The sequence below is a fragment of the Pomacea canaliculata genome, linkage group LG6 (genome assembly GCF_003073045.1).
Source record: "Pomacea canaliculata isolate SZHN2017 linkage group LG6, ASM307304v1, whole genome shotgun sequence".
Lineage (NCBI taxonomy): Eukaryota > Metazoa > Mollusca > Gastropoda > Architaenioglossa > Ampullariidae > Pomacea > Pomacea canaliculata.
In genome coordinates this window covers 7375202-7394775 of record NC_037595.1, presented here as the reverse complement: position 1 = coordinate 7394775, position 19574 = coordinate 7375202, and the positions used below count along the sequence as shown (strand labels likewise).

At 40.7% G+C, this 19574-nt stretch overlaps 2 protein-coding genes across 7 annotated transcripts in view; both read right to left on the bottom strand.

Moving 5' to 3' along the window:
- Positions 1 to 147: 147 nt before the first annotated feature.
- Positions 148 to 6124, bottom strand: LOC112566070 (arylsulfatase I-like). Of its 3 annotated transcripts, none has more exons than XM_025242008.1 (5): positions 5351 to 6124; positions 3231 to 4050; positions 2206 to 2362; positions 1540 to 1740; positions 148 to 1270 (listed from the first exon to the last, which is right to left on the bottom strand). In XM_025242008.1, the coding sequence occupies exons 2-5, from the start codon at positions 3779 to 3781 to the stop codon at positions 746 to 748; spliced, it is 1434 nt and encodes a 477-aa protein (XP_025097793.1). In that variant the 5' UTR covers positions 3782 to 4050; positions 5351 to 6124; the 3' UTR covers positions 148 to 745. The 3 variants fall into 3 exon arrangements, with proteins under 3 accessions (XP_025097793.1, XP_025097792.1, XP_025097790.1); XM_025242007.1 differs by having other exon boundaries at positions 3231 to 4046; XM_025242005.1 differs by having other exon boundaries at positions 3231 to 4032.
- Positions 6125 to 7094: 970 nt separating this feature from the next.
- The window catches only part of LOC112566071, a 19100-nt gene continuing 6620 nt past the window's right edge, over positions 7095 to 19574 (bottom strand). For 2 of the 4 annotated variants that reach the window (XM_025242009.1, XM_025242010.1), the window contains exons 2-5: positions 16544 to 16816; positions 15026 to 15229; positions 14632 to 14769; positions 12332 to 13627 (exon numbers count right to left, since the gene is read on the bottom strand). In XM_025242009.1, coding sequence (XP_025097794.1) covers positions 13365 to 13627; positions 14632 to 14769; positions 15026 to 15229; positions 16544 to 16670 — 732 coding nt within the window. In that variant the 5' untranslated portion in view covers positions 16671 to 16816 and the 3' untranslated portion in view covers positions 12332 to 13364. Of the gene's footprint in view, positions 9008 to 10264; positions 10403 to 10598; positions 10840 to 12331; positions 13628 to 14631; positions 14770 to 15025; positions 15230 to 16543; positions 16817 to 19574 lie in introns of those variants that run through there. The other 2 variants (XM_025242012.1, XM_025242011.1) reach the window with 2 other exon arrangements.

The window sequence follows — 19574 nt, the reverse complement described above, 5'->3', positions numbered from 1 at the left end:
ATTTTTCTCATTGCCACTGTGTGTGTGTGTGAAACATGGCTTACCCACCCATATAATCGCTAACAGGAAAATTAATTAAGACCAACACAGAGTGCTGGTATAGATCAGCATACAAGCTGTTGCATACGTCATATGCACGTGCTTTGAAAATTATCAGATAAGCTTAAGCTGCAATGACATGTGATTGTGAGTGCTGTTTTGGCAACTGTCACAGCTAGAAATATGTTATGCCACTTCCTTTTGTGTAAAGTTCATTTCTCGGCATGTCTCTGACTGCTTTTTGTAGCAATACTCACCTGATCATAAGACATGTAGAAGTAAGTTAAAATATATATGCACATTTTCGTTTTAGTAATTAGTCACCTGTTCCCACTAACCCCTCTCTAAATCCACTTTGGTGTTTCAGCTTTTGTTCGAAGAATAAACAGAAGAAACCGTCGATTCCGAATTCGGAAAAACAAAACGAAGATAAAATTTTGGATGGGGGGTGACACTGGGTAACAGTTTCTGCTACTGTTTCTTCCTCAAGAGATGGACAAACATAAACCACGAAGTTCACTCTTGAGCACATCTAAGTCAAACATTTGCATGTTTTATTTTGTCATTTTTTTAACGAGTAGTTTATGATTTACAATGAGGTGCTCTTTGAAGTCCAGAAGATTGCAGATCAACACCCACCTGATAATTTTCGTTCACGCCAGCCATAGTTAATGTGTATCTCTAATATCATCTGCAGGAACCGTACTTAGCACCACCCGGAAGCCCACACACGATCATAGTTCGGATGATCTTTCAGACTAGTAGGTGGTTTGTCTTCAGCGGGGACTAGAGTCTGGCGAAGCTGGTCCAGTCTAGCTTTCATCTCCTCTAGCTTCTTCGGCGCCTTGGAGGCGAGATCCTCGTTCTCACCTGGATCCTGCGCGAGGTTGTACAGGTGATACTCGTCACTCTCCTTGCTGTTCTCGTCGCTGGCGTCGGCGGCCCGCGATTGGATGAGCTTAAAGTCGCCGACGCGGATGGCGGACTGATTCAGGTCGATGTTGTAGACCATCTCGCTCCTGGGACCAAGAGATCTGTCGCGGAGAGCTGGCCACTGGTCGACACCGTCGATGCCTACTGGAATCTCTCCGCCAGCCACCGAGAGAATGGTGGGCAGCCAGTCCACGGCGTGAAATAGGCCTTGGAAGACGTAGTGGTTGACGACGAGGGTCCGGCTGGATATGAAGGAAGGAACTCTGGTTCCGCCTTCCCACAGTTCTCCATGATCACCCTTAGAATAAATAAAAATAGTAACACATAAGAGCAAGGACTCTAAACGTAAAGAATAGTAAAGAAAGGTAAATATAGTAAAGAAAGTCATCCTCCTCATCATCACCTCTTCCTCCTTAGCTCTGTAAAGATTGGAAGTTTGGGATGACGATGATGTATCGAATCGTGGCTTATTCACCTACTCATTCACTCTTCGATTTCCAAAGGCACTCGCACTCGCCCAGCTGACAGTAATGCTGCAGGTTCAGCGAGCCGTGACCGACAACTCACCCTCAGGGGGGCATTGCTGCTCCCTCCTGCCGTCAGGCCGCCGTTGTCAGAGGTGAAGATGACGAGCGTGTTTTCCAGCAAACCTTTCTGGGCCATCGATGACAGCACGCCGTCGATGGCTTTATCCAGCGCCGCAGCCATGCCGCACACGTCGCGTCGTGCAGGATCAGTCACGTGACTGCAGGACTGGTTGACGTACGTCTGGATACAGATACGTTATAAATGTAGAATGACAGAAGTACACGAGAAGACGAGTACAGAGGAAGAGAATGGCTGAGGTAAACGTGAACACAGACACACGTATAGGCTGTAGGTGGTACAGGTGCAAAGGATGCAGAAGTACAGGTGGACACAGGCGCTGGGTTACAGAATAATAAGCTCTAGTGGGCATGCGCTCTGAGAGGTAGTTATAGTCGTTGGCGTTAGAGCGGGAACTAGTAACAAATCAACCTACACAAAGAGTGATGACGTAGCGAACTATTTTTAAACATCCGAGTCCTTATCAACTGTTTGTCAGTTCGTCTTTTACTTATAGCGGGACTTCCGGTCTCTTTCCCGTCATCCTGTCTGCGTACTGTATATATTCAGTCACCGAGCTTGTCGGTCTGGTCTCGTGACAGAAGGACACGGCCGTTACGTCAACGGTTTCTCAAGTACACCACGTACCTCTGGTACTTGAGCCGGCGAGTGCATGGCCTGGAAGGACAGCATGAGGAAAAGAGGGGACCCCACGTCATGGTTGGTGACGACCTCTTGGGCCCACTTCCCTAAAATCTCGGTAGAATAGTTCCCTTGGTCTAGGAAGTCCTCTTCTCCGTTGTACCTTCGGGAGAAAAAAAATCATTCAAATGAGCAAGTCGTTTAATAAAGACATGTTTTTAAAGTAAGGTGTGGGATATCTTTCTAGTCTTTAAAAGGTGTTTTCTTAATTAAAAATCTATCAGAGCGCTAAATTTATTTTGATATGCCTGAGCTAGTATTCAAGGTATACTATTTGCCAGACTGTAGGTGAGCACCAGCAGGCATAGACTGAGATGATAACACTATCCACTTGTCCCTCTTTCGTCCATAGCTCACCCAGCACACCCAGTCCTGTTACTTTTCACTCAGACCTCTTGCAGTCCAGGTGTCCCGTTATACACATGGTTGGCACTGTCAGTGCTTTCATGCCACTGATCCAACACCACTACACCTTGCGCTCCCCTCAAATATACATCTTACTGGTCGCCAGGCAGCCATCTTACCACTCGATATGTAATAAAACACGTAACATGAACAGACTGACACCTACCTCCTTAGTATTAAAGTCAAAGAATTAAAGCAACTGACAGAGCAAACAAAAATTTGTAACTTTGACTGTTTAAGAGAACTGTGAAAATACAGTGACAAAACATTCAAAATACCGCATAACCTCTTTATACAGAGTATACAAGTACATTTTGAAAGACTGATCTATGAGTTACCCGTCACTTCGACCCAACCCATATCACTCCAGTCATTAGTTATAACTAAACATATCGGTGTCAGGTGGATATGAAACAGGTGTTACACCTCGGGTATTCATTTAGCCTGGGCGCGGTCAATTCGACTTTCGGTGTTGGGATGATATGGTCATTCGATCTGAAGATTCAGCTTCAAAGAACAGATTTATTTATTAATTTCCAAAGGGACAGACTAATTAAATATTTTACCTGAAGTCATAGATGCCATTTTTGTCTCGATGTGTGTAGTAATCCAAGTCGTCCGTAAAAAATCCTACGAAAGAATCGAACCCACGACTCCTCGGAGTGTACGCAAAGTTGCAGAAGCCCAGGTGCCATTTTCCGATGAGGTTCGTGCGATACCCGAGATTTTTCAGATACTGCGGCAGGAGGATGAGGTTGGCAGGGAGGAAAGCTGGCGTGTCAGCCTCCATGTTCTCGTGTTGTAGACCCATGTGAAACGGGTAGATACCCGTGAGAAAGGCGGCTCGAGTAGGACTGTCAAGCGGGTGGACGTAGGACCAGTTCAGGAAGACGCCGTTGGCGGCGAGGTCGTCGAGGGTGGGAGTGCGCATGTCCTCGCTGCTGCGGCCAAGATCGCTCCAGCCAAGATCATCAGCGACGATGAAGAGGATGTGTGGGCGCGCAGCACTCTTGCGCATGGTAACGGCCAGAGCCACGAAGGCGACAAGCACGGCGATGTAGATGAAGATGAAAAGGATGAGGAGAAGCGGCCATTCGCGGCGAGGTTTCTCGGGCATCGCTGAGTGTTGTACTCCAGGGTCAAAAGGTCAGTGAACTCTAGCAACTTTGGGACGCAGGAAGACGTGCTCAGGAACAGAATTGTTGTCAGGTCCTGTCAATATTTTTGATGTGCTTAGTGAAGTGTGAGGATATGGATGCACTTCTGTGTCTTCGATGAGTTTTCCCTCTGTTCACCGCAGTATTCCTCCACTTAAGATAGTTCCTCTCAGTATATCAGTCGTCTGTAGAGTCCCAGAGCAGAAGAAACCTGTAAATAGGAAACTATCTTTCTTTTAGATGATAGACACTGCCCAATAATCTACACAAAGTGGAAATTCGGGTTTATTAAATAAAATTAAGCATGATAAATTTTGTAATTTTTTTGTTTTAGTTTTTATTGGTATTCTTCTAAACTCTGTGGTCTGGTAGAAGTCTTCGGGAGATAGAACAATGGTAACGATAATTTTTTTAAAAAAAAAAAAAAAAAAAGGTCAATGCACGATTGAAACTTTTTTCTGTCATCGGCGGCAACCTGATCTAAGTATCCAAAACAACATGCTTTTAAAACTGAGAAATAAAAGTTTCTTTTCCCCTACGAAAAAAAGGAGTGAGCACTCTTTGAATAAAAGTTTAAGAATTTCTGGAAGCTTCACACGATTTGTTTATTATAACACAATATCAATTAACTGAAATCAAAATGTATACAGTGATACCTCGGTTCTCGAACATAATTCGTTCCGGGAGGACGGTCGAGAACCAAATTGTTCGAGAACCGAAGCAATGAAACCCATAGGAAATAATGGAAACTGGATTAATTCGTTCCAAGCCCCAGAAAATGCCTATTTACTGGCCTAATTTGTATATAATATGTAGAAAAACATGAGTCTCAACAAGAAATAAGAAATAAACGTGTATTTATTAAAACAAAAACAAAAACAAATGTACTGTACAGTACAGTAAATTGTGTTTCATTTACTGTACCTGTACAAACTTTATGGCAGGAGGGAATGAATGTGGAGGTAGGAGGGAAGGGGGATGGTTATTGTTTTGAAGGGGAGTCTCTTCAATAAAACAGAGGGTAACTGCTCTTCGGGTGTTTCTGTTCTCTGTATCTTTTGCTGAGGAGAATCAGAATCTTGCTCTGCAGTTGCTTGTCTGATTTCTTTACGGAAGAATTTGTCAATTGTTTGCTGTTTTTTTCTCCTTTGCAAAATTTTGCGGAAAGTGGACATAACATTGTCATTAAAAATGTTAACTGCTCTATTTGCTACCACTTTATCAGGTGATGTTGTTCAACAAAATTTGCGATTTCTGCCCATTTTGCACACATTTCGTGACTCTCTCCACAAAAACGTGACTCTCTCTCTCTCTGCACTCACACTGATGACGCAAGCAAGGCGCTGGGCTGAATGAACGCCATTCGGCTCAACTCGGCTCATCTCGGACGTTCGGATGTTCGAGTTCCAAATCTTTGTTCGGATTCCAAGACAAAATTTTCTCGAATTTCCTGGTCGAATACCGATTTGGTCGAAAACCAAGGCGTTCGAGAACCGAGGTATCACTGTACTTTAAAAAATAAAACTTACTTGGTACTCCTTTCAGCTCCTCGTTTTATCATCATCGTCATCATTATCATATTTACACAGGTGGACAACACACTGTACGATGATTATCCTTTTTGTAAATGCTGCCTTTTCGTCTGACGCTCTGAAGATTAGTTATCCCTTTCCTCTTGATTTTTCTTTCTTTTCTTGGTCTTCCTTCTTCCCTTCTTTCTTAACACAACAAAATAGAGGACCTCTTCTGGAGGGGAAATGGCGTCTTGTAGACTCCGAGAATATGTTCTCCTACACGTGGGACATCTGGTGGACTGTCAGGGTGGATAGGTTGAGGAAAACAGCTGTGTGGAGCTGGTGATGAGTGGATCGCATAAATGCGCAATATAACATGTGACATTGATTTTAATCAACGATGAACCAGGCCAGGACATCTTGACAGCATCGAACACCAGTTTGTTTTGGGCGCCCAGCAGGTAATTAGCAGATAATTATTCCACAGGACACGAAAATAGTAGACGATGCTGCTGTGCAATATACGAATATTTATTAGATAGGTTTTTTTTCCACGAACAGATTCGAAATCAGTATGATTGAACATGAATATGTATGTGTGAGAGAGAGATAGAGTAGAATACTTGTATGTGCCAATACAAATGTGTTTATACACAAGATTAGTTATTTTAACCTAATTATCTGTACAAACGTGTTTAAGTGTAATTGTTTGTACGCATGAGCATATAGATATATGTACAATGTTAATGTTTAGTGTACATGAGTATGAGTGAGGGAGTGAGAAATCTTTTAGATTGACAGGCAAGTGTTTCAACCACCGGGTGCTCCAGGTTTGTTTTTTTTTAATCTCTCCCCAAACCCGTTACTAGCCCCACCCTCCCTTCATCGTTGCCCTCCTGGAGAAGCGGGACAGGGGAACATAGTGGATAGAGAGAGAACCAGAGGTGACATTTTGTTTATTGTTTCTAGTACCTGGTAAAGATGTGAGAATCCCCTCAGTGCAATTATATATAGTACAAAGAAGCTTTCGGGCATATACTATGGATATTTCATAGCCTGCATACTTAAATACTCTCTTGGGCACAGACACATACTCCATGTGATACATATAAAATAGTTATTACAAAGGTTAACGCCTTATTTCTACCCCTTGACCGCACCACGTAATAACACCTACTTAATACCTTTGCTTACCCATCAATGAGAGAAGGACAGAGAAAGAAAAAATAAGAGAAAGACAAAGAGAGGGAAAACGTGAGTCTGCGTGCGTGAGGTGGACTTTGGGGTCGTTTAGAGAGAACAGCGAGTGTTTCAAGAGAAGAAATTTAGTTTTGGAGGCAAACCATTGACCTTCTTTTTCAGATCATGTTCTTATGATCAGGACTAATGTATTTCCTCTGTATTCACGCTTTATTTACTAACCTTTTAGCAAAGTCTCTAAAACGGTTATGAAAATAAAACTGCTTTTAGCAATACAAAACTTTTATACAGCATTGTAATGGTGGTGTATAGAATTTTCTGTAACTTTATCGTTAACAAATAGGATGAACTGCGAAGAAGGCGTGTTTCCTCATCTCCCTTCACACATCTTCCCTCTTCCCCAGTCATTGATGCAGTAGTTTTCCTGTAGGAGCAGACAATTCTGATTTATAGCTAAACAGAAACAGAAATCTTGTTTTGGAAGCATAAACTAAAACATGTTCATTTGTCACAGCACACTAACCCATCAAGAGAACACACTCAAACCGTGTATCATAAACATTTATATCACAGATACAGGAGTATGCAATAAGTACTACCATTTCAGAAATATCCACAGATATTTTCACAGCCTTAAAATACACGAGAGAATTTAAACACAATTTAGCTATTTCCAGCATTGAAGATGATAGTTAACATGAGACTTAATGGACATCTAATGAATTTCATCGATAAGATCTTCTGTCGAAGACTATAGCACATGCAATGAATTCAAAAGCTGTTTTAGAAGTTTGCACTCAGTTCTACAATTTAAGAGCTAGCCATGGTAATTTCCTATACATAAAAAGAGATAGTAAAAACATGTTCTTCATTTTTTACAGCCCGTAATAACAGCTAATAGTAGACTGATGGCTAAGGAGCTTTATGAGTAATAATTTTCTTCAAAAACTGTCCAAACATAACAGATATAAAGAGCATGAAATTAATCCCCACAGCAATTAATTACAAACAGTGACAGCAGAAACAGATAAAATATTCATAGGAAGAGTACTCATCAATAAACCAAAGAAATCAGAGTATTCCAACTACACACACTGCTTCATAACTACATTTAGCATATACATGAAAGACAGGTGAATAGAATGACACAGGTGATTATTGTAGCAGGGGAAAAGATATGAAACTTGGTGACTATACAGCTTTATCTATTAACCCATTTATGTCTAAGGTTGAAATGCTTGAAGCAGAGCTTGAAATTCATGTATGTGACCCACAGATATTCAAGGAACAAGAATTTGAAGAGAAAAATTGTTCCAGAAATGGAATGTGAAACATAAATGGCTTAAATTCCTCAAGAATGTCACAAGCAGTTGTTTTATAATTTGGTTACATTAAGCCTTGTGTCCATGAATATACCTGAGATACTGTTTCTTAAAACACTAATACCTTGAAGGATTTCACTTGGATGTAAAACTTGAAGCTTCAGAGATATTCACCACGAGCTTAATCATCACCAAAGACTAACAAGGAGAAATACTTTTTCTATTCCATCCCCCTTTTTCTTGTTTATATTTGGGAGAAAATAGTTGTGCGGTTCCCTTGAAGATTTATATATAGATAGATAAGGTGGGCACCAGCTGGGTTTAATCATTTGCACAGTGATATTCATCATCCTATCTGGCAACAGGTATGTTAACAGTAGGGTAGTGCCCTCTGATATACATTCATTTTACCTTCATCTCTAACGATCATATCTGCAAGATTATTAATTACCAGAAGAATTTTCGATAGTATTATGAGTAATCCTTTTTTTAATAGGGACTTAACTATCACACCACCAAATGACGAAAATTCTGTCAATATATTTTGAAATTTCATGCAAACCTCTCTCTTTTCTTTATCAGTCTATATTCTCCGCTACAGTTCATTGTATATTTTCCTCTTTACAATGCACAAAGGGAACAAGAAAAAGGGGATTTCAATCAAATGAAAACGCAGCTCAGATTTAAAATGCTCTGAATTTACTACTCATCTCTCTAAAAAGTCTGCTTGGTAGAAAAAAGTCGTTAAGGTCATTGTCACCATCTCCATCTTGACTTGCTTTTGGTACAACATTATGTGTACCTTACACAGATAGCATTTTAGGAACATAGCATTTCAAACACGAACACAAACACAAACAAAACACAAACACAAGCAGCAGCAGCACTCAAAAACACATCCGTTGATAATGGTCAGAAGGATCTCCTTTGCAGTCTGGGAAAAAAGTGTTTGAGGTGACGGCGGTGTGGTAATTCAGGTGGCAGTAGGATCCACGATGGTGGTAGTCGATAGACAGACAATCCCTGCTGTAGACACACAGCTTTATGCACTCCTCGTCTCTTTTTCCTCGAGCTGTCTCCTTCTGATAACCTCCGATGCATGCATTGTTGTACTTCAGAAAAGTGTCTTGTAGGTAGAGAGGGTTACATTCTGTGGGTATTAAATAAAAATTCAGTTAAGTATCTTGCTTAATTAAATTTTGAATCAATGTTCATGGTTTCATGCACAAAGTTGTTAAAAAACTGATGAGTTTAAGCCCTTTATAGTTCTTTGTTCAATAAGCATGTAAACATTATGCACAAAACACACATAAATGCAGAAGCTTTAAAGCTTTCAACTTGCTGGCATTTACTCATCCTGATGCTTCAGAAAAGCTGCTCACTAACTTAGGAAAATTGCTGGCTAAGGTTTATTTCCTAATTTACAAAACACACTATAAAACGAAGATTTATTACAGGTTGCTGTAAATGCTTGCCACAAAAAATCACTATGGACCTGGATGAAAATGTTAGGTTCTTACACAATTGAACATCAATTAGATTTCTAATTTCAATCAGGGGGCCACTTATGACACATCTATCAATAAATGTACAAGAGACTGATGTGTTTATAAGCAGAATGATCACTCGAAACCACAGGGAAATCAGTAACATTAATTACTGCTGTTAACATTATAATGCAGTAGTAAACACAAAAGTGGAGCAGATAATGACAGCTATGATTACTCTTGATACCGTGATAATGACGAATAATGGAAGGCTAATTACGGGTGAAAAGTTAACAAGAATGTTCAAAAGTAAAACACACAGTTAGTGTTATTATGAGAAGGCTTTGTAGTCGGATCATTGGTCAGCTCAATTTCGGAGTAGAAGATCTCCGGTTCAAGTCTCACTTATGTCAGGAAATCTCACCAGCGCCCTCTCCTGGAGCCGTATTCATGATACGAGGGTAAGTCGTTGCACGGGGCTAAATTAGTTGGGGAGTAGAATTAAGGACAGACTTTTTTGTTTCTGTCTGTCAAGACCCCACCATTATTGCTTTAAGTTTTTCCACCCCAGGGAGTCTTTGCCACTGGTTGGTAACTTCGCTCCCAGGAGCTAAACAACAAACGTGGAGTCTGACCGCCTTGTTTTAACCCCGGAGATAAGAAGCTTGTCCTTGATTTCTTGCCCTGACTTATCATCACTTCATGAATAATGTCTCAGATCAGCAACTAACTTATCAGACAAGATAGAAAGCAAAATAGAAGAGTTGATCTCTGCGTTTCGTTTGCTCTCACTGAAAACAGCTAACCCCTACAAGATAGTACATTCTGGGACACTTTAGATATCTTTCTCTTATTGTTTGTCTGTTTTTGAATATTGTTTGTCTATTTTTATTTCGGTTTGAGATAAAAAGGGAACTTACTTCGAACGCAGGTGCCAAAATTGACTGAATAATAATATCCAGGTGTGCAGAGACAGGTAGACGTCGCCTTATAGCATATGGAATGTTTTACTGGGCAGTCGGCGACGGTAGTGCACGATTTGTTGAGCCACTCGGAACCTTAAACAACATAAAAGGAACAATGTGAGTGCATATCTCACTACAATAGCTAAGTGTCATTTTCTCTCATAAAGGGACGACCATTTTAACTGTTAAACTGCTGCTACTTTTGATCACTGAGTGTCACAAGTCATTTTATTTTAGAAACAGTCATTATTCCATTTACAAATGTTTGTAGTTCTTAGTCATGACTCACCAGGTAGGCCTTTGTCTACAATATTGATGTAAACTGTTCCTGAAGGTCTGGTGGTGCTGATGCATGCTTGCACACTTGATGCCAGACATACACAGGAGCCACTGTCAGGTGCCAGATCCGTGTAGGTCAAGCCAGTACAAAAGGTGAGACTGAGGCAGCGACGGACACAGTCCAGCTTGGACCTGACGGAGTAGTTCTTCAGTATGCATCCTGGATATGGTGCAGACGACTGGGACATGGACTGCAAGAAGACAAACTCGGGTTTGTTTGGTGCAAGAGTGTCCGACAGAAGTAGATAAAAAATGAAGATTTTCGAGAAGAAAAACATCGTGCTACGTGGAGTGTCAACGACACGCTCTCATTAAACCCGTGGTTAACAGAATTATGAGACTAAAAAGTCCAGTCCCTGTGTTTTTGAAAGTATTATTATTGCCAACAGGGAGCGGTCTGATGGCAGTAAAATTTAAATGCGTCCAAGACAATACAATCAACTTTCCAGTGTTCTCAGACCCTGTTATGTGATCGAAATTATTGTTATTGAGATGTGTTTGTATTTCCACAATTCTCACGCTTCGTTGACGAACCTTTTAGCAAACATTTATTTTCTCGGCAAAGTGTGTGCAGTGCGAAGATGGAATAATAATATTTATTATTTATAGAACGCGTATCCCGCCTACAAAGGTGGACTCAAGTCGCTTATACACATGAAAACGCTCAAGCACGTACTTATAAATAAACATCAAATGTGGTTTACAGATTCATTCATCACCTTTAAAATCACAACTACTCACTCGTTTACTTCCTCTCTTCCACACACACACACAGGGTAGAGGAAACCGAAGTACCCTGATGGCCAGGGGTCACATTCAGAGAGAGGTACGTCGGAGCTGAGATACGATCCCACGACACACGAATCTCACTGTCACGGTGACAGATGCTGTAGCCGCTGCTCCAGTAACCATGGTTGCTTATATCACTTATCACTAAGTGCAGCCGATTTCAAATCTTTAACAGCTTAAAGAAAATGAAATATAAGTAGTAGAATTTTAAAGTTTTGGAGTTTACAAAACAGTCTTGCACATTTTTTTGTCTTAAATATCTTTCAAATGAGTTATAAGGATAAAAAAGAATTCTGAAAACAAACAGTTCGTGTGATTTTACAAGATTCTACCGTGTCCTAGTCAAATAAGCAAAAGGTCTGTGTGTGTTTGTTTTTTTTTAATTTCGTTTTAACGAAGACCATTTTCCTCTCATGTAACACCAAACAAGAATGGCGTACGTGTGTCTGTGTGTGTTTGGGGTGGGGGAAAAATGAATAATTTAATTCTTTAATGAATGAATTTTTCCTTTTTTCAGACATGTCTTATGATCAAGTATACTGTTTGTCTGATGCGTTTTTTATATTTGTGCACTTCTACAATCCACTATTCTCATGCAACTTTTAATCCTGACCTTTGACCGAGGTCCCCGTGTTTACTCCCGCCATGAACACTTATTAAATTTATAGTGAGTATGATGTGTGGAATTTTCTGTGACTCCTATAAAATATTCTTGTCGCTTATCTCCTTTATTTTACATCAGCGACACGTACACTGCAAACGATTATTGCAAACTCCTTGTCCCTTGGTGCCAACGAATTTCAGAATATTTTCAGACACAGTTCGAGTCTACAGATAAGATACAGAGAAACAGCAGTCTCCCCTGAGATATACAGTTAAAACAGTCTACAACAATTTTTTTGACATTTTTTGTGTCAGAAACGAATAAAAATCTGCTTTATTTACTTCACTTCACCATGCAACATTTCAGTTATGAGAACTGACAACGAAGAGTATAAGACATAGTCTGCAGGTAATATTTAAAAATTCTCAGTAATACGAAAAAACTAATGGTATAAATAATCAACCACAAAAACTAACGAGCAGTAAGGGTGAGCATCTACAAGATTTTGAGGGAATATTGGCAAGGTTAAGGTAATGTTGTCTATTAGCTCAGTCACTACCTTTGTATTTATTTATCCACTATATGTGTCTATCTGACTCAATACTTGCTCTTCTCATTCATTCGTTAATTTATTCACTTAAATTTTTTCATAATATTTTCCTTTGCTGTTTCTGTCAAAAACTCCCCTTATTGTAGAAAAATGTTCACTAGGCATGCAGTAAATAAAAAGAAATACATCTCCCAATATTTAATGGTGTCTGACTCATCAAAGTGCAATATCTGATTTTTATTTCACACAAAGCAAGACACTGCAATATTCATAAAAAGCGAGTATTTCCTAGAAGTAAGCCATCCTTTGAGATGAAAAATATACTCAATAGGACTTCCATAAAAGTCACTCAATTATTTTTAATCCTATGTAGCTTCAGCATTCAATTTTTTTAAACTCGCCTTTACTGTATAATTTTCGATCTGGTTAAGACTTGTTTATCGTAATTATTTCACACTTCTAGTTTGTTTATAGTTTTTGAATAAAAGAATTATTTGTGGTTTTATGATAAAAGAATTATGGCTTTATAATAAAAGAATCATTTAATTTTATTTTAATTATTTAGTTCAATAGTATTTTATGCTTGAATTATTTAACTCTTATTTCATGAGAGAAGATGCCACAAGCTGCGGCATAAATGAGAGAGAGTAAAGGCGCAAGAAACGACTCGATGATTAAACAAGCAACTACAACAACAAACATCGAATAATAACAAAATCATGTCTCATTCCAGGTGATATATCCAGGGTTTTTTGGTCTGGTCACAATCGCCTTCAAAAACACATCCTTTGATAGTGGTCTCCGGTATATCCGTTGCAGATGGGCGAAAAGGAGTTTACTGTCAGAGCAGTTTGATCACTCAGGTAACAAGTGTCGAAATCAGGGGGGTAGTCGAAAGTCAGGCAACGAGTGTCTTTCACGCACATCTCTTCACACTGTTGGAGAGTGATGCCCGAGGTTTCACGGAGGTCATTTCCTGCCAAGCATCCATTTGTGTACTTCACGAAAGTGTTGCGGAGGTTGCGAGGGTCACAATCTGTTGGACACAACAAAACCTTCAGGCTGGTGTCTAGGTTCATAACTTTGGCACTAAAATCTAAGAACCCCACCAGAGGGCGTAGATATAGAGAGGCTGCACTCTGGTAGCATCAGAGAGTGTAGATATAGAGAGGCTGCACTCTGGTAGCATCAGAGAGTGTAGATATAGAGGGGCTGCACTCTGGTAGCATCAGAGAGTGTAGATATAGAGAGGCTGCACTCTGGTAGCATCCCGTTTGGAAGGGACGCAACTGCGTCACTACTTTTCTTAACAAGTAAGGACAAAGAAAGAGCGCAGCCTCTCTATATCTACCCTTTCTGATGCTACCAGGGTGCAGCCTCTGTATATCTACCTTCTCTGATGTAAGTCAGGGTAGATATAGAGGGGCTGCACTCTGGTAGCATCACGTTTCAAAGGGACGCAACTTTTACTCTGGTAGCATCACGTTTCAAAGGGACGCAACTTTTCTCAACAAAAAAGGACAAAGGAGTGCAGCCTCTCTATATCTAAGCTCTCTGACCCCACTATCACCTGATCATTTACACGCTTTGTGGACCAAAATTTTATATTCTTGATGTTTGACACATCAGACTGATTGTAAGCTGGAGGAAGCTTGTGACATCCACATAAATAAATGTACTAGCAACTCATCTTCTTACAAGATTAATTACTCTGTATTTCGGTAACTTAAAATTAATAGCACATTAATGATGTTACTTTCGTAAAGGTACAGTGTGATGCACAGAACAGAGCAGATAACTCAATGAGGATTATGATGTAGACATAAAGAAGGGATGACTATATTTTTTTTAAAAAAAAAAAAAAACCTTGATTGTTATTTTTACAACATGTGTTATGCTTGGTTTGTGTAAACAGTTTTATTTCAGCTAGCCGTAACTACAAATAATTAGCGAAAATGTTTGTAACTGATTGCTGGTTGTTTCCATTCCTATGAGTTCTCATAATGTTTTCTTGTGGGGTTAGAGAAACAGTGGACGTACCTCGAACGCAGGTGTCAAAATTGACTGAATAGTAATATCCAGGTGTGCAGACACAGGTAGACGACTGATTGTAACACTCGGAATTATCAGCTGGACAGTCACCATTGCTGTCGCATGATCTGTTAAGCCACGCAGAATCTGAAATAATGTTAATGAAAGGTACGATGAATGAAGTATCTGGTTGTAAAAATAACATTTTCAATTTTTACCTTTCCGAGTAAAATTCTTGTTTGTTCAAAGTGGGGTTACATAAAAGTTAAAAATAAATACGTTTTTAACACAATTTTCTATCGTTTTAAACGAATTTCTACTCCCTAAACAATGTCACTTAGTGCACGTTAACGGGTATAGAACATCAAAAGAATACATCTGGTTGGATATTTAGATGACTCACCAGAGACCAGGCTGCAAGAATTAAAGTAGACCGTTGCTGGAGTTGTGATGGCTTTGTTGTTTGTCATACATGATGCCAGACACACACAGGACCCTCTGTCACGTGCCAGGGTCGTGTAGGTCAACCAAACACAAGACGTGAGGCTGAAGCAGCGACGGACACAGTCCAGCTTGGACCTGACCATGTAGGTCTGTAGTGCACACCCTGAAAACCCGGGGACAGACATGGACTTTAAGTAGACAGACTCTTGGGTATGCACTCCTCTGGTCTCGGTCAGGAGGAGACAAATCATTATTATTTCCAGGTAGAAAAACATCTTTAGCTGGAGTACTGGCGACAAACAGAGAATCAACCAAGTAGATACACGCAACTAAAAAGCGGGAAGTTCGTGTATTTTTCTGAACCAAAGGCAGGCTACGAAGAGAGTGAGCTGAGCTTTTATTCTCCACATCATGGATTGAAACTACTTGATGTCTCTTTTATTATGGTCATATGACACTTCCATGCCACCCGTAAAGAGAGATGAAAAGAGAATGAATGTGTTGGAGAGAAAACAAAGTAAAAGTTAAAAAGAGTGCAAGAGGGATTGCTTACTAAGATTACTTAACAACTTATTGATTAAACATTTCACAATATTGAGGAAAGCGATCCACATGGTGTAACAATGAGAGAGAGAGAGAGAAAAAAAAATGTTTGCTCAGGAGCTGAGTAATATTGATATACTTTTAATTTATAGCACTGGGGAATATTGTCTGATATCCCTGTAGTATTTCTTCGTCGACACCTAGAAGGAATGTGTGTGTGTGAGAGAGAGATAGAGAGAGGGGGAAGGAGAGAAAAGCGAGATTATAAGTTTTAAATTAAAATTTAGCAATCCATGCAATCTAAAGTGTGTTTGTGGGAGAGAGAGAGAGAAAGAGAGAGGGTGTGGGAGAGAAAATAAGACTACTTGTGTGTAGAAGAGGGTGAATATAATTTATAGTAGTGTTTGGTTGCATTATTCGATGTCACTTTAAAAAAATTGTTTTGCAGCTGAAAGACCGCACGCGTGAACTGCGAAGCATGATTGTTGCTGCTTTTATGTCTGGTGCGAGGTTTACTCAGTTTCATGGCATTCACGTGTTTTTGTCAACTCCTTTTCACATACAGGAGAGAAATAATAGTCTTGTGATTTGTTGCCCGAATTATCCAGATGATGTTTCAGTATGTTGATGTTTATGAGAAAGAAAGCGAGGTGTGTATAGAAACTGCGACAATGCGGATGGCTGGCCAACACAAGGGAATGATTCCATCACCTTAAAAAAGAAAACAGATAAGAAGAAAAGAATAGAAAAGTAGACAGCGGGCGCTTCAGTATTTGCTTTTGGCTCTCTCCATGGAGGTGAAAGAATGGTGTAAAATTATTTAATTTGTGTATAAGTGATGATAATGGAAAGAGTTGGTGTGGTTGTTATTGAGCCAATAGTGATAAAGTTCAATACAAATAGTCATTAGCCAAGTAAGCATTTCAGGAATTACCCAGGAGAGGAATTAACGAGGAGAGGAACGACGATTGGAAGAGTATCGTCGCCAGCCGGGTGTATCTGCCGTCAGCACGTGCGGCTCGTGGACACTGAAGTGTATCGTCAGCAGTCAGATGTGTCATCCTCGTCAGCCCTCACTGGTCAGGAGTTTGCCAGTGTGTATCTCGTAGACAGGTGTGTCCGCCTAGTCGACACCCGCTGCTCTTGGATGAGGACATCGACAGCCCGCGGGGAGGGGTGCTGGCCTCGTCAACCCCAACAGCCCCGCCTTAGAGTTTTCAAGCAAGAATATTCAAGGAAGTTTCAAGAAAAGATTATTCAAGTAAGTGTAGATGTGTGTGAGTGTGAACGTCCCTGGACAGAATCCAAACTGTAAGTAAGAATTTTGAGTGTTATTGAAATAAGTTATCTAACTCAATTGAATGACGGAGAAGTTGAAAGTCATCTATGACATTGATATGCTATTTACGGTTTACAGTCGTGTATGCGTTTTGATGTAAGTTATGTAAACATTGTCGATCCATTTTGATAAAAAAAACACGAGTTCCAACACATTTGCAATCTGCCATCTGCCATGACTGATGATGATGACTGCTGATTGGTGATTGGTGATGGATGATGGTAATAGATGGACAAATGATGAATGATGACATGATGTTGTTGTTGATGATGGATGATGGATGATGATTTATTCATTGATGATAATGTAGATGATGTTGATTAGTTGATTAGATGATGATGATGATGATGATGATGATGATGATGATGATTGACTCTTTGATGATGATGTTCATGATGATGTTGATTGGTTGATGATGATGATGATGATGATGATGATGATGATGGATGATGGATGATGGATGATGATGATGATGATGATGATTGATTGATGATGATTGATGATGATTGATGATGATTGACGATGATTGATGATGATTGATGATGATTGATGATGATGATTGATGATGATGATTGATGATGATGATTGATGATGATGATTGATGATGATGATGATGATGATGTAGTTTTATAGCGCGCTAGTATCCGCATCACAAAGATGCGCTCAATGCGCGGTGATCCCAGCAGCCACCAAACTGCAGGTCAAATGAAAACTTCAAAAAAGTTTAAACAAGTGAGTCTTAAGATTTTTCTTGAAAGATCCAATACTATCAGACTCCTTGGTCGAGAGGGGAAGCGAGTTCCACAAAAGCGGGGCTACATTGGAGAAGGATCTGAAACCCGCAGTCTTCTTATTAGCATTCCCTGACTGAACAATCGGTCGTTCAAGTCTGAAGTGGGCTGCTGAACGAAGGTTCCGCTGGGGTTGGTAACATCGAATGAGTTCTTGCAGGTAGACAGGCGCAAGGTCGTGAAGACAGCCATAGGTTAAGGTTAACAATTTATGCTCAATTCGCTTCTCCACAGGAAGCCAATGTAGGTCACGAAGTACAGGAGTAATATGGTCAGTTTTTTCTTCCTGCCACTATCCTCGCAGCCGTATTCTGCACTCGCTGTAGCCTCGACAACTCGCTCTTTGAAATCCCCAGAGGCAGCTGTTGGCATAGTCTAATGTAGAACCGATGAGGGACACAGCAACTGCATTTGCAGTCTTCTTATTAAGACTGGGTCGGAGTCGTCCAAGAGTGCGGATATGGAAATAACATGCCTTGACCACAGAACTGACATGATCAGACATAGTTAGAAGATTGTCAACATAGAGTCCAAGGTTCCGTACGGAGCTGGAGAGGGGATTCTAGCTTGACCCACTTGGATGGAGTCTAGAGACTTGCTAAGGCTAAGCTTGGAACCACATAGCATCGCCTCTGTCTTCTCATCATTAAGCTTGAGTTTATTCCTCAGCATCCATGACTTGACCTCTAAGCAACAATCTTCTACAGCACAAACTGCCTCACGCACCGACTCACTGTCAGTACTACATGAAAAATAGAGTTCAGTGTCATCTGCAAACATCTTACGGTTCACATTATGCTTCTCAATGAGAGGACCAAGCTGAGATGTATAAATAGAAAATAGAACCGGGCCCAAAACAGAGCCCTGCGGGACACCGCACAGCAATGGAACTGTCACTGAAGAAGCTTGATTGACCATCACCCTTTGTGTGCGATCACTGAGGTAGGAATGGAACCACTGCAAGGCGGAACCACCAATGCCCACCTCCATCTGGAGACGAGTCAGAAGAGTGGTGTGATCAATGACATCGAAGGCCGCACTCAGATCAAGGAGGACCACAAGAGTCACTTTCCCTGCATCCGCACTGCACAGAAGATCGTTCATAAGACGCAGAAGGCTGTCTCACAGCTGTGCTTGGGTCTGTACGCCGACTGGAATTTATCCAATAAGCTGTAGCGGTCCAGGTGGAATGTCAACTGCTGAGCAACGACACGCTCCACAAGTTCGAAACAAAAGGCAAAATTCGACACAGGTCTATAGTTTTTACACAAGCTAGGGTCCAAGTTGTGCTTCTTTAAGATAGGCTTGATCACGGCTGTTTTAAATTGTCTGGGTACAGAGGCAGAGAAAAGGCTAGCATTGACTATGCGAACTAGTACAGGAAGTAGAATGTCAAGGTGCTGGAGAAGAACACTAGTGGGGATAGGATCATCCACAGACGTGGTTGGGCGACAACGCCGAACTAATTTCAATAGTTCATCTTCTGTCACAGGTTGATAGTTAGAGAGGGGCGTGCCACAAAACAAGTCACTGGTTTGCTCCACAGTATCAACCGAGTCACTGAAGCTGTCCATGATGGTCTTTATCTTGTCTTCAAAGTAAGCACTCAATGTACTGGCAGCGGTCTGGTCATCCATCTCTGGAAGAACAGGCTGAGTCACATCTTTACCCAGGAGACCATTCACAACTGCGAACATCTTGAGGGAATCAGAAACTGCAGAGCTTAGAATATTCATAACATACCGCGACCTAGCTTTGACAATGATGGCTGAACACTGGCTCCTTGTATGGCGATAAATCTGACGATCCACCTCCAGTCTACTCTTGCGCCATTT